The sequence below is a fragment of the Dendronephthya gigantea genome, unplaced genomic scaffold (assembly GCF_004324835.1).
Source record: "Dendronephthya gigantea isolate DGI-Jeju-01 unplaced genomic scaffold, DenGig_1.0 000013F, whole genome shotgun sequence".
Classification (NCBI taxonomy): domain Eukaryota; kingdom Metazoa; phylum Cnidaria; class Anthozoa; order Malacalcyonacea; family Nephtheidae; genus Dendronephthya; species Dendronephthya gigantea.
Genome location: NW_021163023.1, coordinates 1,471,042 through 1,486,794, shown reverse-complemented (window position 1 = coordinate 1,486,794; position 15,753 = coordinate 1,471,042). Strand labels below are relative to the sequence as shown.

At 38.9% G+C, this 15,753-nt stretch overlaps 2 protein-coding genes across 2 annotated transcripts; both read left to right on the top strand.

Annotated features, from left to right (window-relative positions):
• The first annotated feature begins 6,914 nt into the window (after positions 1–6,914).
• On the top strand, positions 6,915–11,427 carry LOC114519401 (putative ankyrin repeat protein RF_0381). Its single transcript, XM_028539527.1, has 3 exons — positions 6,915–7,742; positions 8,016–9,352; positions 10,001–11,427. Exons 1-3 carry the CDS (start codon positions 6,935–6,937, stop codon positions 10,874–10,876), a joined length of 3,021 nt encoding a protein of 1,006 aa, XP_028395328.1. The 5' UTR covers positions 6,915–6,934; the 3' UTR covers positions 10,877–11,427.
• A 1,287-nt stretch (positions 11,428–12,714) lies between these two features.
• Positions 12,715–15,463, top strand: LOC114519511 (putative ankyrin repeat protein RF_0381). The gene is made up of 2 exons (XM_028539655.1): positions 12,715–13,812; positions 14,025–15,463. The coding sequence occupies exons 1-2, from the start codon at positions 12,880–12,882 to the stop codon at positions 14,511–14,513; spliced, it is 1,422 nt and encodes a 473-aa protein (XP_028395456.1). The 5' UTR covers positions 12,715–12,879; the 3' UTR covers positions 14,514–15,463.
• Positions 15,464–15,753: the final 290 nt, after the last annotated feature.

Sequence of the window (15,753 nt, the reverse complement as noted above, 5' to 3'; positions counted from 1 at the left end):
CCTAAGGGCAGATAAGTCTATACATATTTTAAAGGCTGATAAGGGTAATGCTACGGTTTTATTAAATCGTGCAGAGTACGAAAGTAAAATCCATGCTCTTCTTGAAACTCCAACATATAAAGAGCTAAAACGTGATCCTACAGCCAATATTGAACGTAAAGTATGTTCTAAACTATCTGAACTTAGGAAATCAGGTATTTTGTCTCAAAACCTTCATGATTATTTGAGACCTTCATGTAGTGTGTGCCCAAAATTTTATGGTTTACCCAAAATACATAAATCAGGTGTACCTCTTAGGCCTATAGTTGCATCCCAAGGTTCACCGACTTATAATTTAGCTAAATATCTTGCTAGAATTTTAAAACCAGTTGTTGGTCAAACTGAACATCATGTAGTTAATTCTAAAGAATTTGTTAAGAATATGCAAGATGTTAGATTAGGTAAAAATGAAATTCTTGTCAGTTTCGATGTAGTTAGTTTATTTACTAATGTACCAGTAGATGAGGCGTGTAACATTGCGAAAGACAGGCTGCTTTCAGATGATACCCTCTCTAAAAGAACTAGCCTTTCTCCTGAGAGTATATATGAACTACTGAAATTGTGCCTGAATACAACTAGTTTTCAGTGGCGGGAGAAATACTACGAGCAAACTCATGGTGCTCCTATGGGTAGTCCCTTATCACCAGTTATGGCTAATTTATTCATGGAAGAATTTGAAAAGAAAGCTATAGCTACAGCATGTTTAAAACCTGGTTTCTGGTTTAGATATGTAGATGACACATTAAGTAGTTGGTCGCATGGTTTAGAAAATTTGAATAAATTTTTAGATCACATTAATAGTATACACCCTTCAATTAAATTCACATTAGAAATACAGAAAGATAACTCTATATCTTTCTTAGATATCTTATTTGATGTAAAAGAGAACGGGACTTTGGGCCATAAAGTTTATAGAAAACCAACACACACTGACAGATATCTGAATTATAGTTCATTTCACCATCCTAGCATTAAAAGATCAGTATGCAAAACATTAATCAACCGTGCCAAAACAATTTGTGATTCAAATAGCATTGACTCAGAGTTAAAGCATTTGAAGGATGTTCTGCACATGAATGGTTATCCTAAGAAATTCATAGAACATGCTATGAATGAACAGCAAAGACAGAGGCAAGACACGGAATATCTATCCTCTGTCTGTTTACCATATATTGGCCCAGCTTCATATAAAATCGTTAGGATTTTAAAAGAAGTTGGAATACAAGTTTACCATTCTAGCAATAACAAATTGTTTCGCGCTCTTTACACACACAAGGATGGCGTCGATGAACAACAGAAACCTGGTGTGTACCGCATTCCATGTGAATGTGGTTTGGTTTACATTGGAGAGACCGGTAGAAATCTCTCAATACGTCTTAAAGAACATAAGACGAACTGCGAGAAAGGTAAACTGGATAAGTCTGCAGTAGCTCACCATGCATGGACTTATGATCATCGCATTAAATGGAACGATGCTACCATTTTAGCAAACGATAAGTTTACTGTCTCTCGTAAAATGAGAGAATCTATTGAAATTTATAAACATCAAACTATCGTCCAAGAGGGAAAGCCACTTAATAGTACGTGGCGTGCTCTTTTCGGTGTCTCTTAGTCAAATACTTGTCTAGGGCGCGCGCATTAGTTAGAACTTAATTAAATGAAACCGTTTAATTAATAGCGCGAGCAAACTAATCACGACTAACATGATATTTAAGTGACGCGCAAACGTGTATTCAAGTAATTGCACTGATGAAGGTCCGGGTTAACGGACCGAAAGCTTTGCAGTATTTAATACTTACGTGGTGTACCTACAAGTTATTATAATTACTAAAGTCGCCATGCAATCATACAAGAAAATTATCAAGAATGTATTGTTTGGGATTTTGATTGTTTGGAGTGCCATTTATCGCTTTCGCGGTGCAGCTCATATAGTAAAATAAATTTATGAAGACCAATACTCTGGTGGCAATGATAGACCGGGTGAGCTCTGTTTTCTGTGTGAGGACCGTATTATAAAGAATTATAACATACTCCGGTTTGGATAAATAAATGGCAGTGTGCCAAAACACAATGCCGGTTTATTAAGCAAATGTAGCAAATTACAGAAAATTGTTCAAGGATTGTGGGGAACGTGGAATGGGGTTTTTGGTCATATATTCATCGCAATTAAACTTGTACAACCTGTTCATTTTCCCGTGGAATATTGCGACATTTCAGTAAATTTACATATCACGATTCACGTGAATACGTGAGCCTACCGTATAAAAGTGAGCATGAACTGTTAGTTCAAGGTCATTGATTTAACATTTCGACTCTCAGCCTGAATATCGCTCATTCATTATTAACAGGTATCGTACCTTTCATTTTATTATTTGTGTTGTAACTATGGATGGTTCAGTACCACAGGTTTTAATTTTTGGCCATTCGTTTGTACGTCGTCTGCAGAATGACTTAGATAATGCATTTGATTTACGTGCCAAACAAAATTTTAATTTGGCGTCTTCCGCAGGCGTGTATTTACACGGCGTGGGCGGTCGCACTGTTGACAAGGTCTTTAAATATGACCTGCCATATCTAAAAAGTCAACGGCCGGACATTATTATTTTGGAATTAGGCACAAATGACTTGTCCGTTATGTCTCCTGAGGCGGCTGGCTCGCGTTTGGAAGAATTAACCGTATTTTTACGTGATACTCTGCATGTTAGTGTTGTCGTTGTTTGCCAAGTAATTGACCGTTATATCTCACATTCACAAACACCTGATAACGTTTTTAACAACAAGGCAGCACTTTTGCGGCAATATTTATCTGTGGTGCTTGATCAGATGCCTGGTGTTCTCCTATGGGAACATCGGCCATTCCGTAAAGCTGGACATAATTTACTATCTCCGGATGGGGTGCACTGTAACCCAAAAGGGCAGTTTTATTTATATAAAAGTTATCGGGGGCCATCCTGAAGGCTCTCAAGTTTTTACATTAATTGCCCTTGCTCGGGATTCTACCACCTTTTCCCAGCACGGATCTATGTTTGCGTGTTTTTGTTTTATTGTTTATGTTATATTATTTGTTGGTTAATACTTCTCACCATTTGATGTTTGATGTTTGTTTTTATATATGATGATATTTATTTTATTATGGACATGGTATATGCTATTTCTTGTTAAATGTTACGATTGATTATTTATTCAAACAAGTGTTTCCACCTTTTGGGAGCACTTATTGGTGGCTAAAGGTAACATCCTGAGGCAATGGGGAATAGAACTTACCCTTATGGGTAAGATCTAAGCATGAATGTTTGGGTGCACATATGGTTATGGCTGTTATGACCCCTGTTGAGAACTCAGCAATTACATTCAGTGGGGAATTTACATACGTGATCGCACGTAATATGCCATGGTTGCCTCTCCACTAATGTATTAGTATGCATACATGGGATAGCAATGTTTACTGCAGATGCCCATTGCTGGGTTCAATACACAGATGGTTGCCATCATGTTGTTATGTGCTGTTATACCCAATTCTGTATTCGGCTACCTTGTGGTATGCCATGCTCATATGAAACCTGTCTTGTCCGCTCATAATTTGAGTTTTCTTTTTGGTGTATATGTGCTTGTTGTGTGATATAGTGTTATGTAGTGACCTTCATTCCTAGATAACATAATTGGTTGCAAGGGCTTGTTCTAGTTTTTCTTTAGACTATGCCTGCCACACGTCCGAGTACTCGGATACAACGTCGTGCCAATCCTTCAACACCAGGGTCTCGACGAACATCTAATCGCAATGCAGCCAGACACTTAGCACCCAATACCAATGTATCTTTGGGCTCCCCTGATCAGGCTAATTCTTCTGTGGCCTCTGGCTCCCGGGATCCGGCAAATTCTCCCCTGGCTGTCGCACCTCTTTCAGGTATAGCAGACGAAACCGTAACCAGGATTGCGTCGGCGGTTGCCCAGGCAGTTGTTGCAGCTATACAGTCTCCACCAGTTCCATCGGTTGCTGATACCAGGGAGGCACCCATCCATACTAGCAATGAGGCTGATGCCCAAGTGCAGGGGCCGGTGGCATCAGCCTTAGAGCACCTTACAGGTGAGCACGTTAATATGGCGGTTGTGCGTCCAGCATCATCTGGTTCTGGTTTCCCCTTTAATTCAGTTCACATTCCTATCGATGCCCTGGTCAGTCCAAAAGTGAAGGCTAAGATCTGGGCTAATGAGTTCATTGATTTTGGTTCTCTCTTAAAACCACATGTTGGGGAAACACGATACCAGCTTTCTCTGGCACCGGGAGAACAGTCGGTTCCCACACTTTCTTTAGAGCCAGCAAATAAAACTAAACCTATAACCAGTATTGATGCGTGGACTTCAGCCTTCCAGATTTTCGTGGCAGTTTACACCAGTAAATTTCCCCAGGAAGCACCAGCTTTAATGAAATATGGGGAGGTAGTGCGCGATTTAGCTATGCGGGGGGCCGATTGAGAGTCGAAATGTTAAATCAATGACCTTGAACTAACAGTTCATGCTCACTTTTATACGGTAGGCTCACGTATTCACGTGAATCGTGATATGTAAATTTACTGAAATGTCGCAATATTCCACGGGAAAATGAACAGGTTGTACAAGTTTAATTGCGATGAATATATGACCAAAAACCCCATTCCACGTTCCCCACAATCCTTGAATAGCCCCTATAATCCCCACGAAAGCAATAAAATGTTTATTCGCTTAAGCAAATAACTTTTTTATTGTACAGATTCCGAGGCAGGTGACATGTTTTTTGTATTTTTAAAGTTCGTGTTTAGAAATATCTTATAATATTGAACAAGAAAGTAAGATTGAAACGAGGTGCGTCGTTTGAAAAAAAATTAAATATTTCCGCTGCACAATCAAAATCGTCTGCGTCACCGGGTTGAAATTCAGGTAGAATGGTTTCAAGATGGCACTTTCAGGGGCGTATAAATATTCTGACACAGCACAGGATATTGCTCACATTACGGACTGTACCAAATCTTTGAACTACATTCATTCTAACTGAAAGAGGTGGGTCACAGATATTAGAAAACTGTTTGTGGCGATCTTGAGACAGAGACAGTTATAAGGAAGGTTCTATTTTAATAATATATACGATACACACAGTCATCAAACCTTAAACTTAACATGAATAGTGTCAAAAACGCATTGCTACAAAGTCATATCTTGCAATGATTGTTGCAAGATTTGTTATTCTTTTGTATTCGTGTCAAAAATGTGAATGTGCATGCAAACTCATAAACGTTGAAGATAAATATTGCCAGATTTTCACTCGAAAAAGGCTGAGAACTAGTTTCCTTTATCGTTTTCAATGCGGGGGAAATCCGTTCTCGGCAGGTCGTCTTCAACATCACAGCATGAGGTTGTTTGCATAACAAAGATCACTGTCGACAACACCTGATTTTGATCTAAGATTAGGTTTCATTTGCCGAAAACGAAGATGACAAAATTTTGATCTAAATTATTCGTTTCATTCGAGATGCTGTATCGACGCTCTTTATTATGATGTAGAACATAAACCATTGAACTGATTGAAGGTGGGTAAGTAGATTATAATCACAGTAATTTGCTTCAGCACTGCAGAAATCAGAAGCGACTAGAAATCATGTTATGGTTGAGTCGCATATTTGTGCAATGCATTGTGTGTCACATTATTAAATTGCCAAACTAACTACAAGAATTCTACATCAGTAAGTTAAGAAGTGCTCATGTCAACCTCAGAAGGGTTAACTCAAATGGGGGTATTTTGTTGAGGTAAAGGTTCACAGTTCACACGATTCCATTTTGGTGGAATCAATTCACTTGTGATGTATGGAATGTAGTTTGTTATTGATCTGTCATTGGTTTTAGTTGATTCCCTGCCCATATATACATTGCAAGTCAACAAACTATAAAACATCCATCAGAAGTGAATTGGATCTGACGAGATTGGATTGTGTGAACAGAACTTTAAAGTTCTAGCATTGCAGTGAATTATACATAACAATATATTTCATTTAATGCTGGGTTCTTAAAACACAAGTAATAGCGGGCTTGTGTAAAATACAAAAGAACTGCTCTGACCGTTTTTGACGTGCAAAGAAAAACGGTCCTTAAAGACCTAAGCCTTGCTAGAAATGAAGGTGAAAAGTGAGCCCTATTGTCAGGGACGAACTATTCGTCGTGTGTCTGAAACTTTGATTCCGTTCTAAGCCAATGAACGCGTTTAGATTTTTCATCTCGACGAATAAAAAGGGCGAAATACGAGCAATCTCGGGGAAAGAATATTGTCGTCTTCTCATGTATTTGTACAGAGCAGTCGTTACAAGGCTTAAATAAGGTGTTGTTTCATAAGTCAATGTTTACATGCTGTTAGACATCGCTTTCCAAAGAAGCCAGTCGGTCATTAGAAGAAATAGACGTCAAGCAACGCGCAACACAATTCATTTGCAATTTTCATTTTTGGGCTGGCTTTAATTGTATTGCACTTTTTATTTTTCACTTCCAGTGGTGCTTCCCCGTTCGCTTCTTCAGCTTAGCCACTGATCTATGTTAAACACTGTAGTGTGCCTATTTTAAGATCGCCCTGGGCACGAGCCTGGAATATTTAACTGATAAATATTTGTCACCAAGTTCGCGTCAGATTGTCAGAAACACTCTCATTTTAAACCTGATAGTTTATGAAAACTACATCAAATTTTGCTATGTATGGCATTTTTTTTTAAAAAATAAAATTTCGTTGAAACCATGACTAATCCCAACGATACTTGCTGGGCTTGTTTTTCACTTAAGGAACGAAAAAAAAATTCTCAACGGCGCAAGAACCACTCGAAATTAAATTGTCTCATTTTTACATTCTTAGCGAGACGATGAAATAACTTCTCAGAGCCCAATGCCGTCTTCATCATTAGCAATTGTGAAGTTTTTGGTTAAATATTGTGGTGCTGACTTAAGTTGTAAAGATAAGTTCAACAAAACTGCTTTACATCATGCTGTTGATGTTGGTGAAACAGACATTGTCAAATATTTTGTTGAACAATGTGGCGCTAATGTAAATGGCAAGGATAAAAGACGGTGGACAGCGCTGAACAATGCTGTTACTGAAGGTTCGCTGGAAATAGTAAAATATCTTGTTGAACATGGAGCTGATGTGAATGGCAAGGATATATACGGATGGACAGTGCTTCACTACGCTGTTACTAAAGGTACGCTAGAAATGGTGAAATATCTTGTTGAACATGGAGCTGATGTAAATGGCAAGCGTACTAACGGCTGGACAATGCTGCACGATGCTGTTACTAAAGGTACCGTAGAAATAGTGAAATATCTTATTGAATATGGCGCTGATGTAAATAGAAAGGATAATGACGGATTGACAGTGCTGCACTATGCTGTTACTGACGGTACGGTAGAAATAGTAAAATATCTTGTTGAACATGGCGCTGATGTAAATGGCAAGGGTACTGACAGCTGGACAATGCTGCACGGTGCTGTTACTAAAGGTACCGTAGAAATAGTAAAATATCTTATTGAAGATGGCGCTGATATAAATAGAAAGGATACTGACGGATTGACAGTGCTGCACTATGCTCTTACTGAAGGTACGGTAGAGATAGTAAAATATCTTGTTGAACATGGCGCTAATGTAAATGGCAAGGATACTTACGGGTTGACAATGCTGCACTATGCTGTTACTAAAGGTTCGCTAGAAATAGTAAAATATCTTGTTGAGCATGGCGCTAATGTAAATGGAAAGAATACTCGCGGGTTAACAGTGCTGCACACTGCTGTTACTAAAGGTTCGCTAGAAATAGTAAAATATCTTGTTGAACAGGGCGCTGATGTAAATGGCAAGGATACTGACGGATGCACAGTACTGCGCAGTGCTGTTATTGAAGGTACGGTAGAAATAGTAAAATATCTTGTTGAACATGGCGCTGATGTAAATGGCAAGGATACTTACGGGTTGACAGTGCTGCACTATGCTGTTATTAAAGTTTCGCTAGAAATAGTAAAATATCTTGTTGAACATGGCGCTAATGTAAATGGCAAGAATACTTGCGGGTTGACAGTGCTGCACACTGCTGTTATTAAAGGTTCGCTAGAAATAGTAAAATATTTTGTTGAACAGGGCGCTGATGTAAATGGCAAGGATACTGACGGATGGACAGTACTGCGCAGTGCTGTTATTGAAGGTACGGTAGAAATAGTAAAATATCTTGTTGAACATGGCGCTGATGTAAATGGCAAGGATACTAACGGATGGACAGTGCTGCACGCTGCTGTTACTAAAGATTCACTAGAAATAGTAAGATATCTTGTTGAACATGGCGCTGATGTAAATGGCAAGGATACATACGAATGGACAGTACTGCGCAGTGCTGTTATTGAAGGTACGGAAGAAATAGTAAAATATCTTGTTGAACATGGCGCTAATGTAAATGGAAAGAATACTCGCGGGTTGACAGTGCTGCACGCTGCTGTTACTAAAGGTTCACTAGAAATATTAAGATATCTTGTTGAACATGGCGCTGATGTAAATGGCAAGGATACATACGGATGGACAGTACTGCGCAGTGCTGTTATTGAAGGTACGGAAGAAATAGTAAAATATCTTGTTGAACATGGCGCTGATGTAAATGGCAAGTATACTGACGGATGGACAGTGCTTCACCATGCTGTTACTAAACGTACCCTAGAAATAGTAAAATATCTTGTTGAACATGGCGCTCATTTAAATGGCAAGGATACTGACGGATGGACAGTGCTTCACCATGCTGTTACTAAAGGTTCGCTAGAAATAGCGAAATATCTTGTTGAACATGGCGCTGATGTAAATGGCAAGGATACTTGCGGATGGACAGTGCTTCACTATGCTGTTACTAATGGTTCGCTAGAAATAGTAAAATATCTTGTTGAACAGGACGCTGATGTAAATGGCAAGGATACATACGGATGGACAGTACTGCACACTGCTGTTACTGAAGGTACGCTAGGAATAGCGAAATATCTTGTTGAACAGGGAGCTGACGTAACTTTGAAAAGTAAAATCAGCGTTCATACTCTTGGCATTGACATCCTGAAGATGGCTGTTGAGAAAAATTCAGTTGCTTTGGTCCATCTTCTGTTGGAAAAGAACATCGCTGTGTGGAGAGCTGGAACATTTCTTGTTGAAGGAAGACAAATGAGTCTTCTTGAATGGAGTATTCACCTTGGTCATGATGAAATTACAACTATCCTCAAAAGGTCCGTAAATCATCGTGAGAAGATTCAGATGTTGAAAACAATGAATTGTAACCAGTTAAAAGAGGTAATGTTTCAAACATACATGAGATATTTTAAAACCGAGCCGTACAAGCTATACTTGATAATTCGAAATATGTCTATCTGCAGGGGCGTAGGAACCCGGGGGGGGTGCAGGGGCGTAGGAACCCGGGGGGGACAGGCCGCACGTTCGAACCCAAAATTTTTCAAGGGACAAAAAGTGCCTTTTTTGTGATGAAAAATCCCTTTTTGGACAAGCTAATGCAGCTGAAAATAATATTTTAAAACCAAAATTGTTTCCTACGTATGCGTGCCCGCTCACACGTGCCCAAATCGTTTTGTAGAGCATAAATATAAACCACACAAGTGGTGTCCTTGAAGCTTTGGGAATCAAGCCGTCCCTATACATATTTTTAGCTGCCCTTTTTATTAACCAAAAGTGCCCCTGGAAGCTGGTGCCCCCCAATCTCTGGATGCTTCCTACGCCCCCGTCTATCTGCTAAAATATCATGTAAAAGACAACATGGCGGCCATTCTTTGAAGCTGTCTCGGAATGGGGTGTCCATGGTAACAACTTCGTATGAAAAACGCCTTAGTAACAGAGATTTGACTATTTGCCTTCACTAATAACAATGCTCAAATGTTTTTGCTCCTAACTTTTCACACAAGATAATTTGCGTTTTTTCGTCCATAGACTGAAGCACCAATGCAGGCTTTTGTCGCCAAGAATCAATTCAAAATTGGTGCTGGTGGTTTTTCTTGTGTGTATGTTGGTCTTATGAAGGATGGAAATGAAGTTGCTGTTAAGAGAATTTTAGTACAAAATGAGGATGAAACAGTTGAAAACGAAAAGGGAATCATGAGTCTTATTGAAACAAACTCTCCATTTATAGTGAAATATCGACATTTTCACCGTGACGATATCTTCATGTATCTTATTGTTGATCTTTGCGAAGAAACCTTGAGGGAACTTGTTCATGCATCCAGTATTGAACATCTACAAGAGCATGGTCCACGAATGATTAGGGAAATTCTATCAGGACTTGAATTTCTTCATGGTAAAGGAATATTGCACAGAGATCTAAAACCATCAAACGTCCTGGTTGATATCGAAGGCCGCATGAAATTGGCAGACTTTGGAATAAGCCGCGTTCTAAATGAAGATGAAACGACAGTTGAAACAGATGCTAAAGGTACTCGCGGATGGATGCCACCGGAAGTAATTGAAGCCATAAAGAGAAACGAAAAGGGTCGTTTCAAAAGGAAATCAGATGTCCATGTCGCGGGTATGATTGCTTTTTACGTGTTGACCAAAGGTGAACATCCTTTTGGATCTGAATTAGATCGAATGAAAAATATTTCAGAGGATAATCCTGTCAATTTGGAGAAACTTGGTGACCACGAAGCTCGTAGGTTTGTGTCGTGGCTGATTAATCACAAGATTGATGATAGACCTCGCGCTCACGAAGTATTGAGGGATTCCTTATTAAGCAAACCACAAGGAACACAGCGAACAATTAAACAACCAACCACAACGTTTGTTTTAGATGATGAATCCTTCCTAGCCTAATTTTGTCCTTGAATAGGGAATTTGGAGCGACACAAGGGCGACAGAACATAGCTAATTTTAAAATAATTATCACAATAATATAGTAGAGGGGGGAGGGACAGCCACAGTTTGTCCTTGAAGGGGAACTTTTGAGCGACACAAGGGCGACAGAACATAGCTAATTTTAAAATAATTATCAAAATAGTATAGTAGGGGGGAAGGGGACAGCCCAAGTTTGTCCTTCAAGGGAAAACTTGGAGCGACAAAAATTCGACACAAGGGCGACAGAACTAGTTGCATCAGGCGACAATAAAGCAATGCTGAACGCAGCCGCCGTGGATTAGCATTTCGTAGACGGTCGGTAGCAACTTTGATGGTCGGTAGCATCATCTACGGCTTCGGAAGTCGCCGTGTATCTCGCGACACTTTCCGAATCCTTTCGTCAAAAATCGATAACATGTTGAATACTATTGTTTAATCAAGGTATTCTAATAATATGCAAGTTGTTTTATCGAGGTGATTCTCAATCCTATTTCAATCATCCTGATAATAGTTTAGCAGATTGTGCTGTAGTTCCTATTAATAAATTGAAATTAGCTCCAGTTAGAATAAATATATATATTTTTTACCTATAAAATATCCTCTACGCGACGTGTGGTTAGTTCAGGTAAAACCTCAATATTAGTACAGTCTGCGATATACTGTATACTATTTGAAAGAAAGATTTCATAACTGAGGGGCTGTTCACATGAGCCAGATTACCAAGATGACTATAAAAAAAGCTGTTTGGACAATGGAGAACTAACTAAGCCATTTGTCACAACGTCTTTAAAATTATTGGATTATATTTGTTCGTTGCGAGAACGATTTTGCTAGGGACTAACTGTAAACAGTCCCAGATTTAATGGACGCTGTATCGCCTGCGACATGACTTATGCTGTATGGAAGGAAGGTGTTAAGATAGAGCTAGAAGTAGTAGAGATTTGGTGATTGTTTTGATTTACACTTCTTTTGCTGACGAAGAGTAAAAAATATATAATTGCAGTACGCAGAATCTTTGTGGTGTTATAGATGCTCCATGCAGGTTTAATCTGTAACTCGAGCTACAAAGTGGAAATCGGATCTTACTGTTTTATTGGCTATTGTGAAATACCACAGACGACAGCTGATTTTGACGACAGAGATTTTTATTCCATATATTTGTTTCATTTTCGATGCTGTAACGAGAATCTTTATTATGATGTAGAACTTATATAAACCATTGAAAGTAGGTAAGTAGATTATAATCACAATGATTTGCTTCAGCACAGCAGAACTCAAAAGCGACTAGAAATCATATGATCGAGACGAGTAGCATATATTTGTGCAAGGTTTGTGTGTCACATTCCCGTGTGATTACCACAGTAACCACATTACACAAATATTATTATAACAGTGAATCAAGCTGCATTCGTGTTAAGCTCAGAAACCTATTTTTTATTTGAAGTAGAAGTATTTTGTTAAAGTAAGGTAGTAGTATTGCAACTTTGCAAGCAATTAAAAATGACGATATAAGCCGTTTATTGGCACGGCACGGCTAAAAATATATTTCAGTGCTTCCACAATTTTCTAAAATAGAATTTTCTTTTGCTGGGAAATTTCCTTGCAAATGGAAGCACTGCTAAAATTGGTACTCGCAGTCTCGAATCAAATTTTATTAGTCCTCAGGCTACGAATACAAAGGCCGAGCAGGGATAAAACATTTAAATTCCAACATTTACACACGATGATTAGATAACTAGTTGTCAACCATTTGGACCCATGAAGAATAAAATTGTTTTAAACTCTGAGTAAATTTCTCTTTCTCTTCTAAAGTCGAACCACAACTATTCCCAACGATACTCACTAAACTTCACCACTGAGCTGGTTGTTCTTAAACGTTTGTAATAGAAATTGATAAGAAGCAAGAAACAAGTGGAAGTACAAGTGTCTGCGAATATGGTTCGAAACATCTTCAAGACGATGGAATAGCTTCTCAGAGTCCAATGCAGTCTTCATCATTAGCAATTGTGAAGTTTTTGGTTAAATATTGTGGTGCTGACTTAAGTTGCAAAGATGATTCGGGCAAAACTGCGTTACATCATGCTGTTGATGTTGGTGAAACAGACGTGGTCAAATATTTTGTTGAACAGTGTGGTGCTGATGTAAATGCCAAGGATAAATCAGGGTGGACAGCGCTCAACTATGCTCTTTTTAAAAGTAGGCCGGAAATGGTGAAATATCTTCTTGAACATGGCGCAAATATAAATGACAAGGATATTAATGCACGGACAGTGTTGCACTATGCTGTTACTAACGGTACGCTTGAAATGGTGAAATATCTTGTTGAACATGGCGCTGATGTAAATGGCAAGGATACATACGGATGGACAGCGCTTTACTGTGCTGTTACTAAAGGTACGGTAGAAATGGTGAAATATCTTGTTGAACATGGTGCTGATGTAAATGGAAAGAATACTGACGAGTGGACAATGCTGCAAGCCGCTGGTAGTAAAGGTACGCTAGAAATGGTGAAATATCTTGTTGAACATGGTGCTGATGTAAATGACAGGGATAAAAAAGGGAGGACAGTCTTGCATGCTGCTGTCAATGCTGGCGTATTAGAAATTGTCAAGTATTTAGTTGAGAAGGGTGCTGACATAACTCTGAAAAGTGAAATCAGCGTTCATACTCTCTGCACTGACATAATGAAGATTGCTGTTGAGAAAAATTCAGTTGCTTTGGTCAATCTTCTGTTGGAAAAGAAGATCGCTGTGTGGAGAGCTGGACCATTTCTTGTTGAAGGAAGACAAATGAGTCTTCTTGAATGGAGTATTCACCTTGGTCATGATGAAATTACAACAATTCTCAAAAGGTCCGTAAATCATCGTGAGAAAATTCAGATGTTGAAAACAATAAATTGCAACAAGTTAGAAGAGGTACAGTGTAAATATTTGTTAAACATTTGTTTCAGTGAGTTTGGGCAGTAACCAAGGTTTACTATCCACGACGTAGTAGCTCGACAACGCGATGTGTGAATACTGTTACAGATTTATTGCCTTCATTTATTTAAACACTGAAATGTTTTCTTGCTTTTTTCTGCTCACCGCAGAAAACGTATTCTTTTTTAATTATAAGTTTCTCCCCATAGATTAAAATACCGATGCAGGCTTTTGTCGCAAAGAGTCAATTCAAAATTGGTGCTGGTGGTTTTTCTTGTGTCTATGTTGGTCTTATGAAGGATGGAAGTGAAGTTGCTGTTAAGAAAATTTTTGTGATAAGTGAGGATGAAACAGTTGAAAACGAAAAGGAAATCATGAGTCTCATTGAAACAAGCAGCTCTCCATTTACAGTGAACTATCGACATTTTCACCGTGACGATACCTTCATGTATCTTATTGTTGATCTTTGCGAAGAAACCTTGAGGGAACTGGTTCATGCATGCAGTATTGAACATCTACAAGAGCATGGTCCACGAATGATTAGGGAAATTCTATCAGGACTTGAATTTCTTCATGGTAAAGGAATATTGCACAGAGATCTAAAACCATCAAACGTCCTGGTTGATATCGAAGGTCGCATGAAATTCGCAGACTTTGGAATAAGCCGCGTTCTAAATGAAGATGAAACGACAGTCTAAACAGATGCTAAAGGTACTCGTGGATGGATGCCACCGGAAGTAATTGAAGCCATAAAGAAAAACGAAAAGGGTCGTTTCAAAAGGAAATCAGATATCCATGTCGCGGGTATGATTGCTTTTTACGTGTTGACCAAAGGTGAACACCCTTTTGGATCTGAATTAGATCGAATGAAAAATATTTTAGAAAATAATCCTGTCAATTTGGAGAAACTTGGTGACAGCAAAGCTCGTGGGTTTGTGTCGTGGCTGATTAATCACAAGATTGATGATCGACCTCACGCTCACGAAGCATTGCAGGGGACTCTTTATTTAGCAACACCACAACGAACACTGCGAACAATTAGACTACCAACCGCGACGTTTTTTTTTTGAAATGATGAATCCTTCCTAGTTCCTAGCGCAAGGTTGTCCTTAAAGGGAAAATTTGGAGCGACACAAGGGCGACAGAACATAGCTAATTTTAAAGTAATTATCACAATAGTATAGTAGAGGGGGGAGTGGACAGCCCCAGTTTGTCCTTGAAGGGGAACTTTTGAACGACAAAAATTTGACACAAGGGAGACAGAACCAGTCGCATCAGGCGACAATAAAGCAACGTCGCGGATTTGTATTTCGTTGACAGTAGACAGTCGGTAGCATCATCTACAGCTTCGGAAGTCGCCGTGTATCTCGCGACACTTTCCGAATCCTTTCGTCAAAAATCGATATCACGTTGAATACTGTTCAGTAAGGTGTTTTAATAATTTGCGAGGTTGTTTTATCCAGGTGATTCTCGATCCTGTGCCAATTAGTATAGGTAATAGCATGGTTTCGAGTGCTTAGCAGAATGTCCCGTAGTTCTTATCTATAAGTCCAAATTAGCTTTCGTTGAGCATTAGCCATTACTGATAATTTTTACATTTAACTGAATATCCTTTTTATAAAGACCTTTTGACACAACATGTGGTTAGTTCAGGTAGAATCTAAATAGTACGGTCTTGATTTATTAATAAATGCGATTCATAGAAAAAGAGCCGTTTTCATAGAAAAAAAACTATTATCTACAGTAGCATAGAGAAGGCAGGGGGGTGTGAAAATCTGCATGGAGCACGAGGCAAAAGATATGGTACTTTAAAAAGCTGTTTGTAAAAGTTCGTGATCCGAAACAATTCCTCGCTAAACAAAGAATAGGGGCATCACGTAAGTGCGCCCCCTCCTCCCAGGCAACTGGGGATATACCGAAGTACAGTCAATTTCACCA